Genomic DNA, 27,612 nt, shown 5'->3' with positions numbered 1-27,612 from the left:
CAGGAAAAAATAGTTTCTAACTGAGATAAGTAGGCAAAATAAGACTTACTGTTTAACAACGCTTGTTCCCAAATACACACTGGATCCTTATCACAGTCAAATGGCTTACTGGAAGCAGAGACAACAGGTTTCAAGGTCAAGAGTACGTCGGGAGTTTCCACCAACCCCGGCACTTCACCAACGCTTAACGTGCCAATTTCCGATATGCCTATATCCGTCGTTGAATCAGTATGACTTTTAGTTGACGTGTTATTGGATTGATCATGATTTTCAGCTTCCTGATCGCTATTTAATTTAGTTGCAACAAGGGGTATAGTAGTGGTACTGTCAAGCATTTCATCTGTAGATAGGTTTTCTTCAGCAGACAAGGGTGGAAAATCTTTACTGATTGCCATTTCGGCATTGTCCAAAATAGAGATTTCATCACTTAGTAGGGAATCATCAATAAAATTCTGAATTTTTTCAGGAATCGCTGCAATATTTTCCAGCGCTGGAAAGAAACTGCTGGCACTGTCAGATCTCTTTTCTTCAATTAAAACAGTAGGCAAATCTTCCTCAGAAACCTTGTTAGGCTCTTCTGTGCTAAAAACTGTTGTGGCTTCCATATTAATTATGGTTTCAGACTCTATTAAATTAGTGCCATCATTTCCCACCAAGGAATCACTCTGAATCTCATCAAAGTCTTCTTGAATGTCGTTCAGAGTTGAACCATTAGCATTTTTATCATTCGATTTTAAGTCTTCAACAAAAGATGCCATACCTAGTGATGGCACTCCTTCGAAATCAGAGTCTATTACTGTAACTATTTCATTATTAATGCCTTCTTGTAAATTACTACTTTTAGTTTTGCCGTTAGCCGGAATCAAGGGTGTTGTTTCTAACTTAGCCACAGCAATATTATTAATATCTACGGGTAATTCGTCAACATCATTAATCTGGATATCTTCTTTTACTTCTGAATCAGCCACTATTGCTTTAAATGTGTTCGCTTCGTCGTTAACTGGAGTCGAGGATTCTATATTCACAGTAGTTTTGACATCTACTGCATCAAAGTTATTATTTGTTACAAAGAGTTCATCAACAGAATCACTCAAGGTAGCTTCATTTGCATCCTCATTGGAGTCGACTGATGAAATAATCACAGTATCAGTGCCTTCTTTTAAATCGTTACTCTCAACTTTGTTGTTAGCTAGAGTTGTTGACTCTATGTTTAATGTAGTTTCTAAACCAAATACATCAAAGTTTTTATTAGGTACGAACAACTCATCAACAGAGTTACTCAGTGTATCTTCATTTGTTCCTTCATCAGTATCTACTGATAAATCAATCACAATATCACTGCCTTCCATTTTATCATTGCTTTTAACTATGTCGTTAGCTAGAGATGTAGACTCCATATTGATAGTGGCTTCTGAACCGAATGGATTTGTGTCTTTATTATTTACAAGGAAATCGTCATTAAAATCACTCTGGATATCTTTATTAGTTCCCTCATCAGAGTTTACAGCAGAAATAATCGCAGAATCACTGCCATCCAATAAGTCGCTATTCTTAACTGCGTCATTAGCCAGAGATACAGATTCCACATTGACGGTAGTTTCAGAACCAAGTGCATCAATATATTTATTACTTACAAGAAAATCATTAGCAGAATCACTCTGGACATATTTATTAGTTTCCTCACCGGAGTTTAAAGCTGAAATGTTCGTAGCATCACTACCTTCCTTTAAATCGCTACTCTTAACTTCGTCATTAGCAACTGTTGCGGACTCGACATTAACGGTAATTTCTGAATCAAGTGCAGAAATGTGTTTATTAATTACAAGAAACTCATTAGCAGAATCACTCTGCACATCTTCATTAATTTCTTCACTAGGGTTTAAAGCTGAAATGTTCGTAGCATCACTAACTTCCTTTAAATCGCTACTCTTAACTTCGTCATTAGCAACTGTTGCGGACTCGATATTAGTGATAAATTCTGAATCAGGTGCAGAAATGTGTTTATTGTTTACAAGAAACTCACTAGCAGAATCACTCTGCACATCTTCATTAATTTCTTCACTAGGGTTTAAAGCTGAAAAGTTCGTAGCATCACTAACTTCCTTTAAATCGCTACTCTTAACTTCGTCATTAGCAACTGTTGCGGACTCGACATTAACGGTAATTTCTGAATCAAGTGCAGAAATGTGTTTATTAATTACAAGAAACTCATTAGCAGAATCCCTCTGCACATCTTCATTAATTTCTTCACTAGGGTTTAAAGCTGAAATGTTCATAGCATCACTAACTTCCTTTAAATCGCTACTCTTAACTTCGTCATTAGAAACTGTTGCGGACTCGATATTAGTGGTAAATTCTGAATCAGGTGCAGAAATGTGTTTATTGTTTACAAGAAACTCATTAGCAGAATCACTCTGCACATCTTCATTAATTTCTTCACTAGGGTTTAAAGCTGAAATGTTCGTAGCATCACTAACTTCCTTTAAATCGCTACTCTTAACTTCGTCATTAGCAACTGTTGGGGACTCGATATTAGTGGTAAATTCTGAATCAGGTGCAGAAATGTGTTTATTGTTTACAAGAAACTCATTAGCAGAATCACTCTGCACATCTTCATTAATTTCTTCACTAGGGTTTAAAGCTGAAATGTTCGTAGCATCACTAACTTCCTTTAATTCGCTACTCTTAACTTCGTCATTAGCAACTGTTGCGGACTCGATATTAGTGGTAAATTCTGAATCAGGTGCAGAAATGTGTTTATTGTTTACAAGAAACTCATTAGCAGAATCACTTTGGGTATCTTTATTAGTTTCCTCACCAGAACTTATTGCTGAAATATTCGTTGCATCACTGCCTTCCTTAAAATCACTGCTCTTAACTTTATCATTAGCTACAGTTGATGACTCTACATTAGTGATAGTTTCTGAATCAGATGCATAAATGTGTGTATTACTTACAATGAACTCATCAGAAGAATTACTCGGGATATCTTCGCTAGTTTCCTCATCAGAGTTTACTGCTGAAGCCATCATAGTATCACTCCCTTCTTTTAAATCGCCACTCTTAACTCCGTCATCGGCAAGAGTTGTGGAGTCAATATTGTTGGTAGTGTCAAAACTAAATACGCCAACATTATTATTAGTCACAAGCGAATAATCAACAAAATTACTCTGGATATCTTCATTTCTTTCTATAATAGAGCCTGCTGTTGTAATAATCATGCTAACACTGTCTTCCTGTAAATCGCTGCTGTTACTTTTGTCATTAGTCAGAGTTGCGGAATCCATATTGACAGTAGTTTCTAATTTAAGCGCAGCAGGGCTACCACGGGTGGTAGATAACTCCTCAATAAAATCAAACATATCTTTCTGAGTATTTTCATAAGTTTCTGGAGCTTTATTTAAAGCAAAATTATCTTCAGTCACAGCTTTTGATATTGTCTGGATATTTGGCGGTGAAATAATAATACTAGTTTCGTCGTTTTTAATAACTGTTTCTTTAGCTGGATTCTCTGCAGCAAGAGTCACATCATTTGTTCCTTTATGTAAAATGCTTGAGTAGGTATCACTGTTGCCTATGGTTGATGAGTCTATTAACAGGGTTTCTAACGCAGTCGCACCATGACGGTCATCATTCGCAAAAAGATCACTACTTGAGGTGTTTCTAGCGTCATCAGATATTCCTTGTATATTATACACTGACGAAATTATCTGACTCACATCTTCTAACATTTGGGGTTTGTCTGGAAGAGCAGCGTTAACCATTTCCTCATCGAAAACTGTATTATGAATTGGCATTATATGCATTACAGAATCAGTCGGTTTAAACGGCATGACAAGCGAAAGTTTCTGCGAGTTATCCGGTGAACTATTAGCAAGGGTTAGAGGGTCCAGATCAATTACAGCAGCTTTATTGTCCGTCACGATTTTCTCCTTACTCAAGTTAGATTGATGAGTAGCGTTATTTTTCGTATTACCCAGCATTTCTAGACTATCGTTTAAAGTAGACGTTGTGTCACTTTCTGTGCCAAGGGTCAATTGTACATTTAATGGGGAAGCACCTATGTTTTGTTCGTCAGTGTCTTTGATTGGGGTCCCAATAGCAGGATTTGTCACAGCACTGAATGCACTACTAGAAACTATCGAATCTGTACTACTAATTTTATTCAAACTAAGATCACCATGGGTCTCAATGATATTAGCTAAATTTGGTTCAGTAGTGACAGAAATAGGGTTGCGGGTAGGATTGATCGTAGTGCTAGCTGCAGTTATCACTTCCTCGGAAACTTCCGTTGCAGCTGCTGGTGTTTCATTGTGTACAATATCAGAAGATATTGAATTTGTGCTACTATATTTACCATTGTTCTTAATGAAAGTAATCACACTTGGCTCTGCCGTAGTAGCAGAAGTGCCGGTGACGGTACTAACAGGAGTTGTAACAACAGCTAAAATCGTTGTTTCCTCAGAAAGTCCTGCTGCAGCTGCTGGTACTTCATTATATGCGGTATTGGAAGATATAGGTTCTGTATTATTGTCTTCGTTCAAAACGAGGCTGCCACTGTTTTTAATTAAGCTAATCACTAGAGGTTCTGTAGTAATAGCAGTAGCGGTAGTAGATGCTCTAGTGGTGCTACTAACAGTAGCTGTCGTGGCCTGAGTAGTTGTTTCTTCAGTAGCTTCTGTTGCACTGGTTGGTATTTCTGTGACTTCATAATTTTTCTGACGACAGCAAGAGCCAATCAGGAATCTATCTCGACAAAGACCAAGATGAGTGCCTCCCGAGCGCCAACAACTCCAAACATATACACATTCTCCAACGCCACCTCTTGCAGTGCATGAATTGCCACGCAGTTGAGGTTTTAGCACTAAAAAGAGAATTTCAGTTATAAATATGTTACTGTGAATTTCCGAAATCTGGTTAATGTCGACATTCACCGGTGAATGTCCGATATTCCTTTTTTTCTACTTGGATTTAATTAGCTTTGCGAATCAGCTTTATCACTCTTATGCAAGCTACGATGGTAAAGGCTAAAGTTAGGTTAGTTATGTTAAATTGGGTTATAAATCTCAGAAATGGGCTAAACCTAATCTAACCTAACCTGTCACCATCAAACCTTGCATAAAACTGAACAAGTTGACTGGCAACGCTGACTAAATCCAAGGAAAAAAAAAATGTATTTCAGACATTCACCAGTGAATGTCGACATTCACCAAATTCGGACATTCACGGTAACGTATATTTTAAAATTCGACAAGTAATAACTATGAAAAAAGCTAGGGGTATTACCAGCACAAAGTTTGCAACTTTATTTTTTGGGATGAAAAGCAACTCAATTGATAGTGAATAAGGGTCAAACTATGAAGTGATCTATATGTAGCAACAACATAATAAACCGTCCGAAAATCTTTTTCTAAAGACTAAGTTTAATTTGGCATTTTGTGGACAAATGTGTCAAATAACTCGGCCATTTGAAAACCCTGTTTTCCTATGAAATATTTGAAATAGTTTTCTCACAGTTTTAAATGTTGATTTTGCTTCCCAGTACGTCCCAGTAAACTATATTGCCAAGTTACCAATAGTATTAAAAACTCTTTAATTTTATTTATGCTAGTGTGGTTAAGTAGGAGCATTTATACGTGCGTGATGGAAATTCGGGTCTTTTCAAATAAATTGTCACGAATACTGGTGAATCTAACGATATGTTTACTTCTATGTTTTGAACGCTGTTGTGAATTTGAAAATGCTCTAGTTTCAATATTAATTGAGTAAATGTGAAATATTTTGTCAAAGAGTAGAATAACATATTCTAATTTGGAAAGGTGTGACCCAAAGTTTTACAAATCCAAAACAGATGTGACATTTCATTCCAAAAATTTATTCCAAAAATTGGAATTTCTTTTTGTAAAGTTTATCAAAAATTTTTTATCAAAAATAAAGTTTTATCAAAAATACTTTATCAAAAATTTATTCCAAAAATTATTTTTGATGCAAAACATTTTATTCCATCAAAAACATTTATTCCAGAAATTGGAGCACAGAATGCCAAAATTTTACAAAAATCTAGAACCTGGTCGGTAAGAAAATAGTAAAAATGACTATCTAATCGGTAAAGTCTGGGACCCCCAAAGAAAACTTTTCGGAGAGTGCCACATCTGAACAGACAGGTTTCTTTTCGTAAATATCAAGACCGTCATCATTTCTTATTTTTAGCAACTGTTTTTCAAGAATATAGGAAGTAATCATACACAAACATTACAATTTCTTACCAACTTGTGCTTATTTTGTGAGACTACATAATTATAACTGTTTTTCGTTTAAGAATCGCATTTGCATTTAGTAATATTAGAGTACCAGTATTATACTTACCCTTATACTCCTTCCTTATCACCTATTCTTGCCCGATATTTAATTCAATGATATAATTGTGGTGCTCTCTCAGCTAACACTACGTTTTTTTTTTTTTTTTTTTTTTTTTTTTATCAGTTGTCTGTAGGTCAATAACAGCATCAGAAATTTTTTTCTCTAGCATTGGTATTTTGAAACCGAGTTACGAGTTAGACAACTAAAGAAAGACACCCCCACCCCCATAAGAAAACAGAAAAACAGTTATTTTTCATATCGAATAAAATATTAAATAAAAAGTTTATCCATTGTATTTTGTCTGGATTTCGCATGATATGTTCTTCTTCATAGGCGCAAGTCTATTTTCCCTCTTGGTCTAACATAAGGGCGCTGAATGTGGTCCACAACGTCTCACGGCCATTTCAACAAAGTAATCACCAGGTTTTGCCATTTTGACCATTGAGCCAAGATTTTATACTTTATCAAACGTCCTAACATTGGAACCAACAGTTCCATGAATTGGGATTTTTTTGGGTACATAAACGTACTTTTCGTTGCTTCAAGTTCTTCAAGTTCTTCGTTGCTTCAAGTGCTTGACTTTTTATAGAAATTCTAATTTTGACTATAAGTTTATAATTATTTGCACAAGAAACACGGTAATAAAAACATTTTACGTTTAACCGTCGCTGGTTTTGAGGTAAATTGCTCGTCTGGCAGGCGGGCGGCAAGTGTTTGATCTCCATTCGGTACATTTTTATGAATTCTCCATTTTGTGAATTTTTACCCATCGCTGAATTTTTATCTACGGGAAGAAGGGGGGCAGCCTATAGCCAAGATTTGTACATATATGAAAAGCAATTAATTAATTCTGTCTGAAATTTGACACACACACCCCCCCTGACAACTATCAAGAACTGGGAGACGAAAATAAGAAAAGTACGTTTATTTACTAAGAAAAATCAGAATTTCACGGGATCGGGGACGTTTGGGGTCGGGATTTCATGGGACGTTTGGTATAGTTTCTAAAACCAGTACTCTTCTATTGAACAGACTCTTTTATATAGTGCTAGTTTGGTTAATGCTAATGAAATAAAATAGGATGAATATATAATAGTTTATAAACAAATTTAGGCTATATATTTGCACATTAGGGGGGGGGCAAAGAATAGCATATATTAAATACTTAACCTAACCTAACCTAGGTACCTTACCCCCCCCCCCTAAACCCCAAAAAAGCAACAATTTACATACAGCTCTTGCCTTTATTTATATCCCAGAAGGCATTGTAAACCTGTTTTCATCACGCGTCTCAGTCTATTTCGTGACTGGTATGCATTGCCGTAGATAAAAGAGTCCGTTTAAAAGAAGAGAACCCTAAAACCTTTACAGTTCGCAAGCGCAATGGTTAAAAATAGCGAAACCGGAGGTTACCCAAATGAGACGTGTTAACTGCGCTCAGGACCCTGGTGCGTGTTATCACACACTACTTCTGTTTTTTTTTTCTTTCTTCAAGCAAGATTCTCATATTTTGAATCAGATCCCGATCATTGAGAATTATGGGTATTGCTGCATTATGCGGGCACCGCAAAGATACTATATCAAGGAAACCAGTCACGAAACCCGTCAAACGGGTTATTTGCAACAGACGGCTATAGATAAATGATTGCAAAGCCGGGGTTTCTCAATGAGTTACAATGTTTAAACGATTGTTTTTAGGATTTTTTTTTTTGGGGGGGGGGGGGGGGAGGTCCCTAGGTTAGGTTAGGTTACGGATTTAATATATTCTATGCTTTACCCACCCCCACTCCCCCTAATGTGCAAATATATAGCCCAAAATTGTTTATAAACTATTATATATTCATCCTATTTTATTTTATTAATTAGCATTAACCAAACTTGACTTCTTCGCGGTGCCCGCATAATGTACCAGTGCCGAATTATGTAGTTTTCATTAAAAGCTTAAAATTTGAGGGCTGCTTCGATTTTGAGGGCTTATTTCGATTTCAAATTTGAGGGCTGCTTCGATTGTAGTTAAAAGGGTTTTAAAATTAGAATTTCTTTATTTTAGGGGTAAAAAAAATGAACTAATATCAATTTTGTTTTCTTTTTAAACGTATTTCTTCCTTGTAGAGCCTCAAACACTTCGTGAGGGGTCAGTACACTCACTTTGGGGGCTCCGTGATATAGGCCAACTAAAAGGCCGCTTAGGATGACATGATGAGTTAAAGGTAACTTTTTGAATCGTTACACTTCCTTAGTTTGTTTAAACCAAGGGTTATGGAACAGCATATGTGTCTGTAGAAGTTATTTCGGGAAAGGATAAAAGCGTGTTAAGTGGTACTTGTGTATTATCGAGAACACACTCAAGAAGTGAAGTTAGGGTAATCATAATGAGATATACCAAAATATGATGAAAATATAATACTTTAGTAGCAAAATTAATGAAGCTAACACAAAGAATTATGGAACAAGCTGCCCAGAACGCATTATATTGAATACCTAACCATCTCTGTATATTAAATATTTAATTTAAATTTACCTACATCGTAGTTTATTTCACGAAAGAATAAGTAGTACTTATGCATTATGCGGTACCCACCGCTATAGACTATACAAGGATATACTAATAGAAACCCGTCAAACGGGTGTTTGCAAGAGATAAATTGATCACAAAGCGTGGTTTCTCATTGAGTTTACAATATTTAAACTGTTGTTTTTTGGGGTTTAGGGGGAAAAAGGCACCTAAGTTAGGTTCCGTATTCAATATATGCTGTTTCACCCCCCCCCCCTGATGTGAAAATATATGGCCCAAATTGGTTTCTAAACTATTATATATTCATTCTATTTTATTTCATTAGCATTGACCAAACTTGACTTCTTTCGTGGGTACTGTATAATACATAAGTACCCAATAAGTTAATCATAACCGAATGTGAGAGCAAAACTGGTTTTACTCAGATCAAACAAAACAAACTTCATGAGTGTGTTCTGGATAAAACACAAGTACCAAAAAAGTATAATGAAGCAGGGGAGGAAGGGTTTCAAAAATACTTCTGTTCCCAGAAAAGTGTCACAGGATTTTGCACTTGCATGTTTTTGATCTTTCAAAGTGTTAAAGGCTGACATAAATTTTACCGGGACAGGGAGGAGACGAGGAAAACATATGCCATATTTTCTTCTAACATTCAAAATGATACACTTTCGTATTGTCTTTCAGAGATGGGGTTTAAAACCGAGCATTTTTTCTATGTGACAAGCTTAAATAGTTCAAAAAGGACTTTTTATATATTAATCAATATCCCCCCTACCTTAGAGGGACCCAAGATATTGCTCTGTGTACACCACAGATAGGACAGAGCAACGGATATTAATTGTCTGCTGAATGGGGAGCATATCTAATAATTTTCCATTTTATGATAGAAAAAGGATGGAAGGACAGTCTATAGCATTTGCCCTTGAAGAGATAAAAAAGGCAGTGTTCGAAATCCCTAGCCTGTCGAAGAGTATCGATGACGTTAAACTAAGCCTAGCAAGTATTGAAGCTAAAATGAAAGAGTTTAATATTAAGCAAGCGGAGACAGCTCAAGAATTGACAACAATTCGAGCAGAGCTGGAAGTATCCCGTAAGAGAAATATGTGGCTTGAAAAAGAAATAAAACAGACAAATTTGATGTTTTATAATTTTCCCCAGCCCCCTATATCGAATACAACCCTGTTAGATAATATAATTGCGCTAATCAGTAATACTGTGCCAAGCTTAAAAGTGTCAAAGTGGGAATTCAGGGATGCTGTTCGTTTAAGGGGACCACAAAACCCACGCCCTATTTTAGTAAAGTTCAATTAAAAGTTACACGAGACATTTTGTTGAGGAATGCGAACCTTTTCAAACAAAAGGGGATATCAGTAGCGCCAGATTATACGCCAGAAGAACGCGAGGCTCGTACGGCCCTAAGACCTTTATTATCCCAAGCTATAAGCAAAAAGAGAATTGTGAAGCTACGCGGAACTAGATTATGCATTGACAAACATATGTATGTTTATGACTTTGAGGGAAAAACAGTGCTGGAAATAGCGGAGCCGACTACGGAAAAACAAGCTCATGATAAAGATAGTAGCACAAAAAACCATATCCCGAGATGAACTTATATGCGAGTCTCGTCAAGCGATAGTGATTCAGATCCTGAAATTGAAAGCATCTCAAACAGCGATTCAGATACAACGATCATAGAAAAGCCGGCTGCGGTACTAGACCCTAACATTAGTAGAGGAGGGGGTACCAGCACAAACATTACCACGTGGTTTATGGTCCTAATATGGGCATAGAGCCCCTAGGGGAGATGGATTTCTGAGAAATTGATTGCGTAATCAAAGTGTGTCAATGACCTCTTTTTCCAAGGTCGATTTATTTGATGTTTCTATGTGTAATAGCTCCGGAGCGAAGGTTGCACATGCGCATTGAATTCTAACGGGAACAATGTTATTGATCTAGGACTCGAGGGGGGAAGTGAATTTCCGAGAACTTGATTGCGTAATCGATCGCGAATGTCATGGTGTCCAGAAATAGTATTTGTTGTTGTTGTAAGTGCACGCTCTCAGCGAACGTTATGATCCAGAAATAGTATTTGTTGTTGTTTTGGTCATGTACATGCTCGAGGCGAATGTCATGGTGTCCTGAAATAGTATTTGTTGTTGTTGCTCTCGAGCCAAATGTTATGACTTTCCCGGAAACAGTTAGATCACGTGTTTCCTTCTCAGCCAATCAGCGAGTCAGATACATCCTCCTTCTCAGCCAATCAGAGACCTGCTTACATATGATTTTCCCCGTTACATAACAATTCGCCCTTGAGATTTCGTATATAACGGGCATGCAATGTGATTAAATTATCAGAAAGTATTTTGACGCTGTGTAAACAACAATGGATAAATTTGATAAACTTGAAGCCTTGGCACTTTCAATTTACCATGTAAGTACATTTTTTATTTTCAAATGAATTTTCCATGGACATCCTTCCCTCTATATTTCCAGCTAAATCCCCCCTCCCTCCACCATTGTTTTACAATCCCAAATTCTCGCAAAAAGAAATAGCATTTCGATAAATTCCTTCCCTCTATATTTCCAGCTAAATCCCCCCTCCCTCCACCATTGTTTTACAATCCCAAATTCTCGCAAAAAGAAATACCATTTCTATAAATTCCTTCCCTCTATATTTCCAGCTAATTACCCCCTCCCGCCACCATTGTTTTACAATCCCAAATTCTCTCAAAAAGAAATATATATTCTATAAATTCATTCCCTATATATTTCCAGCTAAATCCCCCCCCCACCATTGTTTTACAATCAAATTCTCGCAAAAAGAAATACCATTTCGATAAATTCCTTCCCTCTATATTTCCAGCTAAATCCCCCCCCCACCATTGTTTTAAAATCCCAAATTATCGCAAAAAGAAATACCATTTCGATACATTCCTTCCATCTATATTTCCAGCTAAATCCCCCCGCCCTCCACCCTTGTTTTACAAGCCCCAATTCTCGAAAAAAGACATACCATTTCAATAAATTCCTTCCCTCTATATTTCCAGCTAAATGCCCCCCTCCCTCCACCATTGTTTTACAATCCCAAATTCTCGCAAAAAGAAATACCATTTCTATAAATTCCTTCCCTCTATATTTCCAGCTAAATCCCCCCCCGCCTCCCACTCTCATACAAACACCACTATGCTATCTTTATAGTCGTTAGAAGACTATAAAATATGCTCTGTTTAACCATCTAAACCCCCCACTCCTTACGACTTTAATTCTTGCCATAGAAATAATACTCTTTTTATCGATATTTCCAGCTAAAGTGACCGCTGACTTCTGTCAAATTTTAGTGAAAAGGCCGTTCTGTTTTTACACAAGACTCCAGTGCGTGGCTAAAGTTAGATTTCAGCCCTTTCCGGCTTACAAACGCGGTCATGTCAAAGGAATTATTCTTCTGTCAAATTAAAACACTAATTAAGCGCAGGCATACATAATCTCTTTTTGGAGAACCAGTGAAATCTCGTTATTTTCAAATTAAGATCTAACAATATATTTAAGACATAGGCGAAAGGGGGGGGGGACCATGCCTCAAGTCTATCGCCATCATTGTAAGGTGAAAACAAACTGTTTCTTCGCGTGAAAAGTAAGGGGGTGAGTTTAAGAAAAAGATACATTGCTTTATTATGCGTAAATTGAATAGCATTTTTACCATATCTTTCGGTGGAGGAAGGGGGATATTTTTCCATGTCTTTTATCAGGGATATTTTCCGTGGGGGTTATTTTCCGTGGGCTGTTTTTTCTGGGGGTAGGGTAAATATACAAACTAGCCCGGCTTTTGAATGGTTCAGTGAGTCGTAATTCTCAGATTCAAAAAAAGGATGCAATTAGTATATTTCACGAAATTTTTTACGTTGTGCTTTCTTAGTGATAAACTAAACAAAATTATATGGATGAGGGTACTAACTTTCTTTCTGTAAAAAAGGGGGCAAATTATTTCAATACTAACTTTTTTCTCTTCTTTTTAAGGCCAATTATGAAGAATGTATGGCACCGCCGCCCGCTAAGAAAGCCAGAGATGACAAGACAGCTCCATCAGTGCCAGCCCCAATGCAGCCTGGGTTTAAGTTAAAGAGAGAGTGGACGGCTTCTTATAATATGGTGAACCCTGCCGAAGCTATGCAAGATCGTGAAATAGCCGGCCCAGTTGCACCAGAACATAGCGACGCCGCTCTATCCACCCTCCAACACCCGTTACCTGGACCCGGCCCCGTCGCGCAATAAAATAGTGACGCCGCCCCGTCCACCCTCTACCACACGTTACCTGGACCCGGCCCAGTCGCGCAAGAAAATAGCGACGCCACCCAGTCCACCCTCCAACACACGTTACCTGGACCATCCGGCACCCAAGCTCATAGGGATTATGCAAATGTGAGCATTTTTTCCTACCTATCTATTTATTCATTTTTCAGTCCTTTTCAATCCCAATATAAACATATCTCTGTGAGATATTAACCCCTATTACATATCTAAATGTAATTTTTTATGCAGAGAGACCGCTCTTTTCTAATCTTTGCTATTTCTTCGCTGTTATCGCATAAGAGAATATTTTTAGGTAATTTCTATTAATAATCACTGCCTTTGAAACTCAAAATGCTATTTTTTCTAATCTTTACTATTTTCTCTATTGCTATCACATATATTTTTAGGTACCTTTGAAACTCCGTGAATGCTCTTTTTCACATAATTTTGAAAGAGAGATTATCCCATCTGTCACACATTGTCGTTCTAATTTACACTGAATATTTCTATTGTGCCATGTTTCGCTCTTACATAGAATAAAAGAACTCCAATGTCCTAAAATATTAATTTTACAGACACTTTGTTCTCCGCTATTTCAGAAAACACAGAATTACGCAAAGGCCATTGAAACCGTGATTGACTAAAAACCGCTAATGTAAAACAGGGAAAGGAGATGGCAAAATTATTTATAACCTCGCGCAGGGTGCTTTATGTCAAAACATAGCGGTTTAATGCATGAGAAGTGTATGGGAAAAGTGACTTAACAATTCTCAACATTTTGAAGTTCAAACTCGTTCATCTAACCACCATAATTTACAACTCTTGTGTTCACCGAACCTGTAGAACGGAATTAGAAATATTTCAACTTGTTTGAGACATTATGTAAATGCCCGGGACCCGTGGAGCCGGTGGGCCGGGGAAGCGTTGCGGGGCCCCGAGAAGCGCCACAGGGGTGCGCTGTGGCTCCGAAAAGCGCCACGGGTCAGGGAAGCGCCACAGGGGTGCGCCACGAGTCAGGGAAGCGTTGGGGGAAGTGCCACGGGCCCGAGAAGCGCCACAGGGATGCACTGTGGGAAAGTGCTGCGAAAAAAAAATTTGAACACTTTGAAAATAAACGAACAAATTGTCGCCTTCTATGTCATATCTTAAGTTGGATTTTTCAGTTGAATTAACCAAATGTTATTAAGCAATAATAATCCAAATTTTAAAAGCAGTAGGGGGTGATTTGAACACTTTGAAAATAAGTTATTTTTTCATTTATAGATTGTCCTGGTTCCATACTCACCATCTCCCCCCTGCTCGTCAGTTGGAGAAGGAGAAGAGGCACATGTGGAGCTCCCCAACAATTCACTATGGGATGATTTACATCAATCATTTGATAATATTGACGAGTTTTTTGGTGATTTTCTTTTAAATGTAGATAATAGCGCAGTTGAGCTGGGTAATGTAGATAATTCAGATTCAGACTTAGCATTGCTAAGTCCAAATACTATGCTGCTTTTGGATGATTTTGTCGGTGGATTGAGGGGAAACCCTTCCACCCTCAGATTACACTGAACGATTTCCCCACTTCAATCGACTGAAGCGGGCATTCCCATGACCCTATTATTGAACAACTGGGGGGAGGGGTTAATATCCCCGCGGGAGAGTAGGATACAACTCTCTCAGACTTTCAGCTGTCCAACAGAGTTTTAAATAATATAGTTGTTTTTACCGCGACGTTCGGGGACCATTTTAATACGCTTTTTGTGGTAATTTTGTCTATAACCCCATAAAAATTTTGAGTGCATATGTAGAAAAAATTCGTGCACTACTGGAGAACCAAATTCAGTTGTGGGGGAGGGAGTCAATTAAGGTTTCCATTGTTTTAAAGGTTTTTTATTTGAATGAGGGAAAAAGTGAGGTTTATTATCATTTTATACATTCCGAGATGCGTTTGGTTTATTCAAATTTAGAAAATTTTGAGGGTGCTTTCACGGATTGGGTGGATCAAATTATAACGCATCTCGAGAACTATAATGAAAATGGAAGTGGGTCAGTAGTTTTATTTATTGAAAATTTAAGCGTTAATATATGTAAAATTAAGAAAGATTTTATTTTAAGAGGGGGTGGGGAAAGGTCAGTAGTTTTAAATTATAATCCAGATCTAGTAGGTTGTCGTGGTGTCCAGAAGATCTGTTTTGAAACAGATCATATGTGTTTCCGGTATGCTATCATCATCTCAGCATTAGAGCCTCTAGCACGGGACGCTACCAAGAAGAATTTATATCACTGGGCTGTACATGGGAAGGATGGGTCCAGTTTTCCATTTGTAGATTTTTCTTGCTTAGAGGGGAAATATCCAGTGACGCTTCAAGACATTGATATGTTTGAAAGGACTAATGCCCATTTAAATATTGGCGTTAATGTGGTTCAATACGAAACCGAATTTGAAGATGGAACTCTTTCTAAAAAGAAGGGTGTGGTTTACCCCATAAGGGGTCCCTCATTTGAGTTGGTTAAACACTGGGTGCGGTTGCTTTACACACCACCTAGTCAACCGAAAGCACTCGGCCATTTTAACCCGATCACTGATATGACTAGACTTCGGTGTGGTGATAGGGATCTAGGGGTATGTATCTACTGTCCAACGTGCTTGTCGCAAGTCCGTAGTGAAATAAAACTATGGAGTCACATGAGGCATTGTAACCACCACGGCTACAAGACAGTGGAAACGGTTTCAGGGGATAGGACAATTCTACGTTTCAAAAATTTCCAGAATACCCATCTCCAATGCAAAAAAATATCTTTGGATTGTGAAGCTAAGCTGGTGGAGGTGCACGACCCCCAATTTCCCAACCGAGTCAAAGAACATCAGGCTATTGCAGTGTCCTACGCCCACGCGCAAAGAGACAATTCTAACACCAGGCGGTTGTGAGACGTAGTAGACACATTGGATGAGCGGGAGTGCATGGTCAAGGCATTGACTTAACGGATTGGCACGGCTAATGGTGCTAATTCTCGTTTGAGAAATACACACTAGCCACTGGTGCTGTCTGCAGCGGACCGTCGCGCTATTAAAAAAAAAACATGAGGTGGGGGTTGTACGGGGGAGTGGGTTGAAGTGGATCCGGGGGCAACCGAGCCCCGTGGGGTGCGGGGCACCAGTCGAGACCAGGACCATGGAGGGCAGGAAAGATCCGCGGGGGGGCGTACTTTTCGGGGGGTGGCGCATCACTCGTGTCATTTAAACGTTAGCCAGCAGTTTTTTATCCCCTTTTTTATTCATAATTCCGATTATGATTTAAAATTTATTGTAATGGAACTGATACGTATGCACAGGGATGGAGGGGGAGTAGATTGTCCATGGGTAAATAGTTCATTTACCTACGACACAATTCCCAAATCAGCCGAGAAGTTGCTGCTTCTCGAACTGAAATGGCAGGTAGTGGATAATGGGCATACGTGCTGTAATAAAATCAGGTTTTTAGATTCTTTTATTTTTTTCCCCAAGACTTTGAATCAATTGATTCAAGTGCAAAAAAGTGACAATTTTGATGGCTTTCACTTGCTTAAACAGCACTTTCCAGACCGTGAAATGTATGACCTGTTGACCTGCCAAGGTATATACGCACACGATTATTACTGCTCTGGCGCACGCTTAAGTGAGGAGAAACTACCTCCAATTGAAGATTTTTACAATTCACTGACCAACAGTGAATGCACAGACGAGGAGTCTGAGTTTGCCAAGAAGGTGTGGTCCAAGGGGGATTGTAAAAATGGGTGGGATTATTGTAGACTGTACTTGGCCAGTGACGTTCTAACTCTGTTAGATATAGTCTGTAAGAACACAGACCAGATCTATTCAGAGTTCGGGTTAGATATTGGTTATTATTTTTCTACACCCCATTTAGTGATGGATTTAATTTTAAAAATTAGCAGGGAGATACTAGGTCTAATCACCGACATAGATCAACACCTTTTTGTAGAGCGTTCAATGAGGGGGGGGTATGTTGTTCACGGGGACCGTATCTTATCAACCGATCCGAGCGGACATAGCAGCGGTGCAAAGTCAATTGCTGTGTTATCGGACATGAACTCATTGTACCCCTCGGCAAATTCCAACTACTCTTTGCCTTGTGGGAACTATCAATGGCTTGAGAATTCTTGTGAGTTCCCTGACATTAAAACAATCGAGGACAACGAGCCACAAGGATGTTTCTTTGAAGTTGATGGTCACATTCCGCTGGCACTTCACGACTCAGTCAAAGATTTTGTCTTTCCCTGTATCGATCGGCCCGTGAGCAGGGACTCTCTGAGCCCCTAAAATCGATCATTAGTTGAGGATAAGGGGATGCATTCGACTCCCTCTAAACAAAAAATGATTGCTGATTTGGACCCTAAAGAGAATTTCTTTTTTCACCATGTGCTTTTGCATTGGTTGATGAGAAACGTCTTCAAAATCACTAAAATACCTCGGGTCATGCATTTCAATCAGCGACACTATATGAAAAAGTTTATCGACACTTGTGTCGATAAACGCTCTAGGGGAAATTCAAAGGTGGAGAAGGAAATGTATAAGCTCATCCTTAATTCCGCGTTTGGCAAAATGTGTGAAAGAGTACGTAACAGATCTCGCTGTGACGTCGTGACTGACCCTCTAGAGTGTGCACGAATTATTGCCGAGCCTAATTTTACATCATTCATGAACATAGAGGCCGGCGTGGTTCTTTTAACCAGGTAAGAGTAAAATGTGGTACTGAACAAGAATATTAAAGGCGGCATTTCAGTCCTAGAAATTACAAAGAAGCTCATGTTATCTTTTTTGTACAATGTGGGCAAAGTACAATGGCCCTAGATGGGGGCGGGTCAAGTTTTCTAGGGGGATACAGATTCTTTGCTGTTAAATGTAAATGGGAGTGACTGCGATGCATTGGGTGATGTTTAAGATGGGGACCACATCAGCTTTTGGATGGATTTCACCAACTGGAATCCATCTCTCTACCACGAGTTGGTGAAACGTCAAGCCCCCAACCAACTATTAAAATTAAAATCAGAGACGGGGAGTGATTTGATATCCCGGGGGGTGTTCCCGGGTCCCAAAGTTTATTGCGTTGAAACTCATAGTGGGGAAGAAAAGAAGGCGTGTAAAGGGGTGCCTACACATTTTGTAAAGAGCAATTTTAACATGGGTATTTACAGACACTGTGTAGAGAGTAGCCTAGTGCCAAGAGCACAAGTGCTTGCAATTCGGTCTCTACAGTATAAAATTATACTGTAAGAGTGGAAAAGAATTCAATGTCTTGTATATCCGACAAGGTATATGTGCTCCAGAAGGGTGTGAGTGTTCTACCTCATGACCACTACCGTATTTCAGACCGAGTTGAATGCATAGACTATCATAATCAACTTGGTCTGGATAAATTAACCTAATCGGACTAACCTCCACCCCAACCTGGTCATAAATTAGCTAACCCAAGCACTAACCCAACCACAAACCTACCCCGTCGCAGTGATGACAACTATTCTTTTTCCACCGCGGCTCCCGGGGGGGGGGTCCCTTCCCGCGGCCGCCCAGGGGGGGGGGGGTCCCCGCCCGCGGCCGGCCGGCCTGCGCTCCTGCGGCCCCCGGGGGGAGGGGGAGGACCCACACACCTTTAAATTTATAATGTTCAACTGTGCTATTGTTCCAAGTGTGTGTGTATTTTCTGTTGTACAAAAAGTGTTATTGTATAGAAAAGTGTTTGTTGTTTTTTATTGTATAGAAAAGTGTTGTACAAAAAGTGTTTTTAAAGACAAAAAGTGCTGCCAATGGACAAAAAGTGCTTTATTATAAAGTGTTATCATTGTTCATGTTGAACAAATAGAGTTTTCATGTTGACCATGAAATTTTCTTCTTGTGTTATTATTTTTATCGTTGTACATGTTGGCTGCAAATATTTGTTTTCATGCAATTTCAAAATAAATGCTGCCATGAAATATTGTTTTTTGTTGTTCTTGAATAGACAGGTCCATGGTGAAAATTACTACTTATTCATTGAGTACATACGATTTACAGTTAGTTGTAGTCAGACTGCTGTCAGCAGCAGCATGTATCAATTTAAAACACCCTTCAGATCATTTCTGTGAGGCCCTTCAATGTCGAGGAAAACAACGCTTATAGCTAGAATAATTCAAAATTGCGATAAAATGTTTTTGGAAAAACAAAAAAAAATCTACTATTGCTATAGTATTTGGCAGGAGTCCTATGATAAAATAAAATCTATTGCCACAACCAGACCAATACAATTCAAACGAGGACTTAATGTTTTCAATAGTATTGAATCGAACGCGTGGTTGAGTATTGATGATTTGGCTGAATTTATTGAACAGTTCTCACAGGAAATGTTACACCTATTCACCCGTTACTCCCATCATGAACACATGTCCGTTACCCTAGTTCTACACAATCTGTTTCATCAGAGCACATTTATGCAATCACTTGCATTGAATTGCACCGTTTATATTATCTATCGAGTCGTTAGGGTTTCGATCTACCGACAAAATATAAAAAATCACATATAATCCCGCGCCCCTCACATTATATTTTAAGCATAAACACAGGTGACTATCAAGCCCAACCGGTATAATTTTTTGGATATTAATAAGAGCACGCCCGAGGATCTACGTGTAGTCACCGACATTTTCAATACCGAAATAACATTATATCTTCACGTGAACAGTAGAAAAGAGTATTAGTAGCCATTATGACACTGAAGAAACTACACGAACAACGGCATCTGTTTTCCGTTTTAAGCACTTCAAAACCATTGCTTAGGAAGGCTATACTCAAACATGGGGTTGACAATGATTTCATTAATCTAATATCTGAACTTTGTTTAAATTTAACTGAGGGAATTTTTCAACTGCCAGATGGTTTTACACAACATACAAAGCAACATCGTCCCACTGTCCGCGCCTTGGCTTTCAAAAACAAGGAAAAAAATTTAAAAGACCACGGCTCCTTCAGGCGGGCGGTAGCTTTTTCACACTTTTACTACCGATGATTGTAGGACTTGTAAACAGTTTTCTCTAGATGGCTAAACCCTATAAATTGACACCATTTGAACTTATCTTCTCGCCCATTGAAAATTTTTAGGATAATCTAGGCGAAATTATTAACTGCAAGAATATTGCCGATGACAAAAAACTGCTTTTACTTCAAGATCCATTGCGACATGCGGAAGAGAAAAAACACTATGATGAGAGCGCCACCGTCGCCAATCCCTCTCACCGGGACATCTTGCCACAAGAGTCTGCAGCAGCATCAATGGAGAAGGACTTGAATTAAAGTGTAATAAACATTGGAAGCCTTTTGCCACTGTCATATCATGAACAGAGTAAAAGAGTATTATCTTATCTTGTATTGGACACTGGCGATTAGGTCCAAATCGATAGGACAGGGAAACGAAATATAATTCAGGGAAAAGGTTATAATCTATTTGATTTGATTTGTGATATGGTTGCGAATTGTAAAGGACTTTAATCCTGTGATACTCATCTATACACCCTTCTGTATGTAACAAACTTTCCCAAAAGTCTGATTGTCAATAAGCAAATTCTAAAGAAACTAAGAGAATATAGTCCACCAACAACACCATAATTTAAAAAAGAAGAAGATTTAATATTTGAATATACTAGCAGCAGCAGCAATAATTTTACAACACTTGTTGTTGCGATTCAAAAGTGAAGACGAATGGATTTGCCTACCAGCGGGCACAAAGCGAGTGGAAATTACACTACGCGTATATGCTCAAAATGGTTGAAGTTCTGAAAGGTTTATATGAAAATATTGGCGAAGTGGGAAGTTTAAGTTATCCCACAACTCTTTCCAAAGTCTCCGGCACCACATTGAAAAATGCAAAAGAGTCTCTAGAAAATGAACCGAGTTATACACTACATCGGAATCAAAGGCTTCGCAGTAAGTAATATCAACAAACTAAAGCCTTTTACCCTCTAGATATAATGCAAACGGATCTTTTAACTTTCGACACGCTTCAACGACGTAACAATGCTCCCTGCACATCTATTCTAGTGGCACTCAGTGTCTTTAGTCGCTATGCCTATGCCATTCCACTACAGTCAATGAGAGTTGTCGAAGTTGCTCGGGCTATTGAAAGTATTCTCGAGCAGGATTCACATAGAAAAATTCAATCGGATCGCGGCAGTGAATTTATTAATCCCCATGTGCAAGAGGTTCTTTTGAAATATAATACAAAACTTTATCAGAGTCACAGCCCGATAAAGGCTGCATTGGCTGAACGATTAATAAGAACGATTCGTATATTATTTTCAAGATGTAGAAAATTTAAAAATACATTGGCTTTTATTCGTGATTTATATAAAATATTTTTTATTTATAATCAGCAACCCCATTGATCTCTGTCCAACTCTACACCAACGGATGTTCACTACAATGAAAATACATTTGATGTTTTTCTAAAGCAATACTCCCAGGGTGAAAAAGAGAACACCAAGAAGAAATTCAATGTTGGTGATACTGTTCGAATTAATAGAACAACCAATATTTTTGAAAAAGGGAATTATTTTTGGACCACCGAACTTTTTAAAGTGTCTAAAATCCTAGTCACTGAGCCCAAAACTTATCGACTGCAAGACAACTAGGATGATGAAATTCTCGGCAGTTCTTATGACTATGAACTTCCGAAAGTTAGAAACACTAGCGAAATTTATCAAATTGAAAATATAATAAAGAGTCGTACACGCCACGGCAAGAAACACGTGCCTGTTCACTGGCTAGGATACAACTCGGATTTTGTTTCTTGGGTCAGTGATGAAGATATTGACAATGCCCACTGATTTCGATGTGACATTCATGCCCAATGTTTTTGATCCTCTATACAATTATCTGAATAAAACAAGTGATTTTTGGACGAAACTCTCCCCCAACCTCAATTTCGAGGGGAAGTATGAAGTGGCTCTTGTCGACTGTATTTTCAAAAATACTTAAGATACCCTGAGAAAAGATCGTAAATATGATATAAAAATTAGACACTATGATAAGCCACCACCACTTTCAGGTGATCAAGAACAAATTCAAAAAATCAATTAGTTGGATTATCCATATATTGAAATACCCTACGAGAAACTCACCTGTATGAATGATTTACGTCGTACTATTAATGAAAGAATTTCCGCCCGTAAAAAGGGAGCTTTTCATTTCAAAGATTCAAAGGAGGAGGGAAAGATCTACAATAGTTCACCTATTGCCAATGAAAAGGTTATTCTCAATGATAACCTAAAGAAGGTTCTTGGTTTTAAGCTCAATATACTCAATAGTAGAAGTGCCAGAAACACAAATTTCATGTTCGCTGACTAACCGCCTGCCTTCTCCACGTACAATTGTATATTTCTCTACGCTTCATTTGTGGAAATATGTCGGGTTGTTAATTCAAATTTTCCCCTCCCACGAGTTCTTGAACGAAAAACTAATCAGGAACAGATTCATCACTAAAATATAAAGTATCTTCAATATATTCCCATAAACACTTCTTATTTGGAACTCTGTCAGTTAACACTAAGAACCGAATTGGGTGATCCAATAGCAATTTCAAAAGGTTTAGCTGTGATTACATGCCATTTTCGACCCATCGTTCAACTGCACGATGTCTAATAAAAAAGTGGTATTCACTTGTCCTGATATTGACTGCTATGTTAATAATCTTGGCCCAAGACAACGTGGCAATGGAATGAACTACTACACAGGTCGCTCGTCAAAGTCTGGCTACGGTCTTGGCAGTTGGTTTGCTAAGCTGTTTCTCTCTTCACTACCACTGGATAGAAAATATCTTGTACCGGCTGCGACAGATTTTGCATCCTCTACACTATATAATTGGGGCTCTGGCAAGGATTTAAAAAAAAGTGCTTCGGAAAATCTTAGGTCCAGTGCGCAAAACCCTGGCAAGAGATTAAAACAAAATGACAAAGTCTTAAAAAGGTCACGAAACAGTGTACCCCTGATCAGTCTCCACTCAGGTCGGAAACGATAGACACCCCTTTTGTCAAAAAATAGAAGCAAAAAGCCGACGCGTAGTGTAACCAGAAGCCCCAGGAAGAATAGAATTGTCAGATCAAAACTAGATTTCTTATCCTAAGATGTCCTACCTACCTCATAAGGATTCTCAACCTTCAATTACCGCCACATTGAATCTATTCAATGCTGATAATGTCGATGTGAGCGTCAAGCATGGATACTATGAAAAATTTTATCCTTAACAGCCCCTCTCTGGTAATATCCACTTTCAAATTTATTCTAATGGAGACTACTTTATGGACTTGTATTCAAAATCTATAGATTTACATATTAAAGTTCGGAAATCTGATAATGCAATGCCGAGTCGGGGCAATGGAATATCCTATGAAAATTGTATACTACATAATTTATTTCGTCATATTAGTGTCTACATCAACGGCACGCTGGTGAGCACAAGTACCACTCTCTCAAATTACGCAATCTCTATGCAATTCATGTTGATGACACCCAAGTCATACAAGGATTTGAGAGGCACCTCCAATTGATATGAATATATTACTAATACTGATAGGACAGATGCACTTAAAAATGCTACAACTAGTGAATTACATCTAGTTTGAAAAATATATCATGAAATATTTAATATACCCCACTGGCTGCCACCCACTGTTAAATTGAATATAAAACTAACGCTTGCACCCTCCAATTTCATATTGAGAAAAGAACTTGCTGCCAATCCCGATGTAAGTCTCTCCCTCACCTCGGTTATACTTCATGTACGCAAACAACAGGTTATGAGTTATGTTGATTTGGCTATGGAAAAACTGAGAGCCAATAGCAACAATATTAAATTGGTCCTTATACAATCACCAATCAGAGTCATATTGCAATGGGCTCACACCCCTTCACCGACTCATCCTTTATCAATGGCGAAAGTCCCTCGATATTGGCTTTTAACTTTGTAAAAAGCGCCAGTGCAATAGGATCATGGACAGAATGCCTACATAAATTCGAAATGTTTGGGCTTTCATCTCTTGTGTGCAAAGTAAATTACATCCCACTCTACAATCTATCTTTTGATAAATCCTATAGAACATTGTACGAGTTGACCATGCAAACCCTAGATCATGACTCTCAACTATTTGAAAATGGTATAACCGAAGATATGTTTGCTAAAACACATGGTATCATTGTTCTGGATTTGTCGGGTACACAGGATATGAGTCTAGTACGTACGGGGAGAGTGCGTTTAGAGTGTATATTTGCTAACCCGTTGGTTGAGAGTGGTGCCCTAATGTCGCTAAACCAATTTGAAACCTATTGGGAAATCACTCCCGAAGGTAGTATTCTACTAGACTTGGCACCATGAAAACCAGTCAAATAATCAATGTATTTAATATGTATCCATTTATGTCTTAATAAAAATTCTATCGTCTACCCTCAGACTATCTTGGAAAAATTCAACGTGTCAACAATACCTTGATTATTGTTAATAGCAGTCCGTCGACTGTGCTGACGGGTCATTGGCTGTGCATCTTTCAAATAATGAAGACGATTGAATTGTTTGATCCTCTTTGTCTACCCTATACATTCTACACACCTCACATCAGCAACTATATTGCGAGCAGAGGCAAAACTATTATTCAAAATTGAAAGAGGGTACAGGATCTAACGGCTAAAAGCTGCTGCTTCCATGCACTACTATATTTTGTGTCCCGATGTCTTGGCTATACTTACAAGCAGTTTCTCCATCGTTATTTAGACAATCCACGTCTGAAAGACTTTCTAGTGGAAAATATCCTATCATACCTATACAGTATTGATTTTAGTGCCCTAAGAGTAAAGTGCTTAAAAAATGTTTGTGAATTTGTTTATTAATAAAATGCATATATATATACAACAATGTCTTTCAATCTACACTTTAGATTTCTTCATCTTCGATGTATAGGCAACTATCGTGAACCACTAATGCCGATAAATCGTTTGGATTCAATGTATATTGATCTTGATTGACTGCAAAGTGAGGGTCACATTTTCTACAGTACAATGTAACTTCACTTTTGTCATATCTCGTTGTATAGTCAACGATACTATTTGCATTCTTATCATGAAGTTCGTAAGTTTCAATCTGACTATTTGAAGCAATATCACATACAATGTTTTCAAATGGTGAATCACATTCCGTCACAGCCAAATAAAAATCACTTGGTTTATAGTCATAGTAGGCAGTGTCATCACAACGATGACGTAGAAACCAAATTGTCTTGTTACCCCAACATTTGAATCGTAGTCCAGATTCTTCCTCCCAGAATAATTTAAATCCACGACGATACCAATCTCGAATCTATAAACTGAAATCAAGTTTAAGATTCTTTCCAATGATGGCGGGGTAAGTAGTCTCCCACTGATCACATTTTTCATAATGGAAATTGTAACATTGGCACTCGCTAAGGTGAGAGTCATATACCTCCTCAAAACGTGAATTGCATCCTTTAATTTGTACAGCGTAACTTCTATGTAGTTTGCAAAGATTACATAATTTACACATTTCATTATAGTCATCAATAATTGTACAAGTCTCACATTGAGTCCAACTGCCAAGAGTGTACATGCACAATGGACATACATCGAAAATTTTTTGGTTTCCTAGGTCAACTCACTCAAAGTTAAAACAAAACTGATCCTCTTCGTTCGATAAATTCAACGAGAGGGAAATGGGGGGAGAGAGGAGTAGCTCTGCGACGTTACCTCTTTCGAATGATGGGGGAGCCATCTACATTGAATCCATTTGGCAATGTTTCCGAAAGTATATCCACAATATGATTCTGCTTTGTTTCAATTAATATATCAATAAATTGAGTATAAACATTTGAATCACATTTTAAAATTTTCATACAATAGTCCAATGGGGGTGAATCACTCCTCATTATATTGTCAAGTGTTCCCCGACAGGAGAATATCCTGCGTTTAAGAGATAACTCGAGAAAATCATCATCCAAAATCAAATGTTTTTCCATAAACACTAGATTTGATCTAATTCCCTCTTTCTCAAATTTATTCATTTTTCAGTCCTTTCACTCCAACTGTTGACTCTAGACTGACCCTGATTCGTTAGTTCTAACCAGAAAAGCATGTACAACTAGTGATAAAGTTTATTGTCTTCGATATGTTTCACCAATGCACTTCAAGCACATTGAAGTCTATTCACATGTGCTATATCAACTTTAGCGGCGAAACATAATTGATCCTCCATTTTAAATTTGCTCAGGGATATTACATATCTTGCATATACTGCATCCCATTCCAGAAAAAGCCGTGATCCTTTCGTGATTTCCACCGCAATGTTTGGTGCTCTTGTACTATTATCATCAATTCCACTATTCACTTCTAATAGTGTAAACAATCCACTCCTCGTCATCAACACAAATATATATCCAAATGAGTAAAGTAAAAACTGTTCTCACTCCTTTGAATTCTATTCACAGACTAATAAAAATATAACAAAAAACCGTTCTTTATAGTCCCACCGCCGCTAATATGTAAGCAGGCCTCTGATTGGCTGAGAAGGAGGATGTAACTGACTTGCTGATTGGCGGAGAAGGAAACTCGTGATCTAACTGTTTCCGGGAAAGTCATAACATTTGGCTCGAGAGCAACAATAACAAATACTATTTTAGGACACCATGACATTCGCCTCGAGCATGTACATGACCAAAACAACAACAAATACTATTTCTGGATCATAACATTCGCTGAGAGCGTGCACTTACAACAACAACAAATACTATTTCTGGACACCATGACATTCGTGATCGATTACGCAATCAAGTTCTCGGAAATTCACTCCCCCCTCGAGTCCAACATCAAAAACATTGTTCCCGTTAGAATTCAATGCGCATGTGCAACCTTCGTCTCGGAGCTATTACACATAGAAACATCAAATAAATCGACCTTGAAAAAGAGGTAATTGACACACTTTGATTACGCAATCAATTTCTCAGAAATCCATCTCCCCTAGGGGCTCTATGCCCATATTAGGACCATAAACCACGTGGTAATGTTTGTGCTGGTACCCCCTCCTCTACTAACATTCCTAGTGGAAACTACACAAAAAGTGATAGGCCGAAAGGAAAAAGGGTCCTGGACATGATTATAAGCCCAGGCAACGATAGTGAGCAGGATCAAGGAAATGTGAGACCAAATACAGAACCAAAATAGGAAAGGAAACGAAAAAGTCATAGTCCAAAAAAATGTTGCCAAAATCTAGCAGAACGACCACCATTTGTCATAGGATAAGCAAACAGCCACATATAAAAACTATCAGCTATTACGTGGAATGTACAGGGTCTAAGTAGTAAAAGAGATGTGTGTTTAAATAGTTCATTTTTGGATTCACAAATAACTTGCTTAGTTGAAACATGGTTATTGCCAGTACAGG

The 27,612-nt window shown here is 38.2% G+C and overlaps 1 protein-coding gene across 1 annotated transcript in view; it reads right to left on the bottom strand.

Annotated features, from left to right (window-relative positions):
* Nucleotides 1–27,612, bottom strand: part of LOC148943358 (uncharacterized) — a 123,393-nt gene that overhangs the window by 27,879 nt on the left and 67,902 nt on the right. Inside the window, exon 2 of the mRNA XM_089101695.1 lies at nt 50–4,864. Coding sequence (XP_088957821.1) covers nt 50–4,864 — 4,815 coding nt within the window. The remainder of the gene's footprint in view (nt 1–49; nt 4,865–27,612) is intronic.

This window comes from Artemia sp. Qi Xiang Cuo, chromosome 15, assembly GCF_049724085.1.
Source record: "Artemia sp. Qi Xiang Cuo chromosome 15, ASM4972408v1, whole genome shotgun sequence".
NCBI classification, from domain to species: Eukaryota; Metazoa; Arthropoda; class Branchiopoda; order Anostraca; family Artemiidae; genus Artemia; species Artemia sp. Qi Xiang Cuo.
Note: the sequence above shows the minus strand (reverse complement) of the source record. Positions and strands in the feature narration are given on the sequence as shown.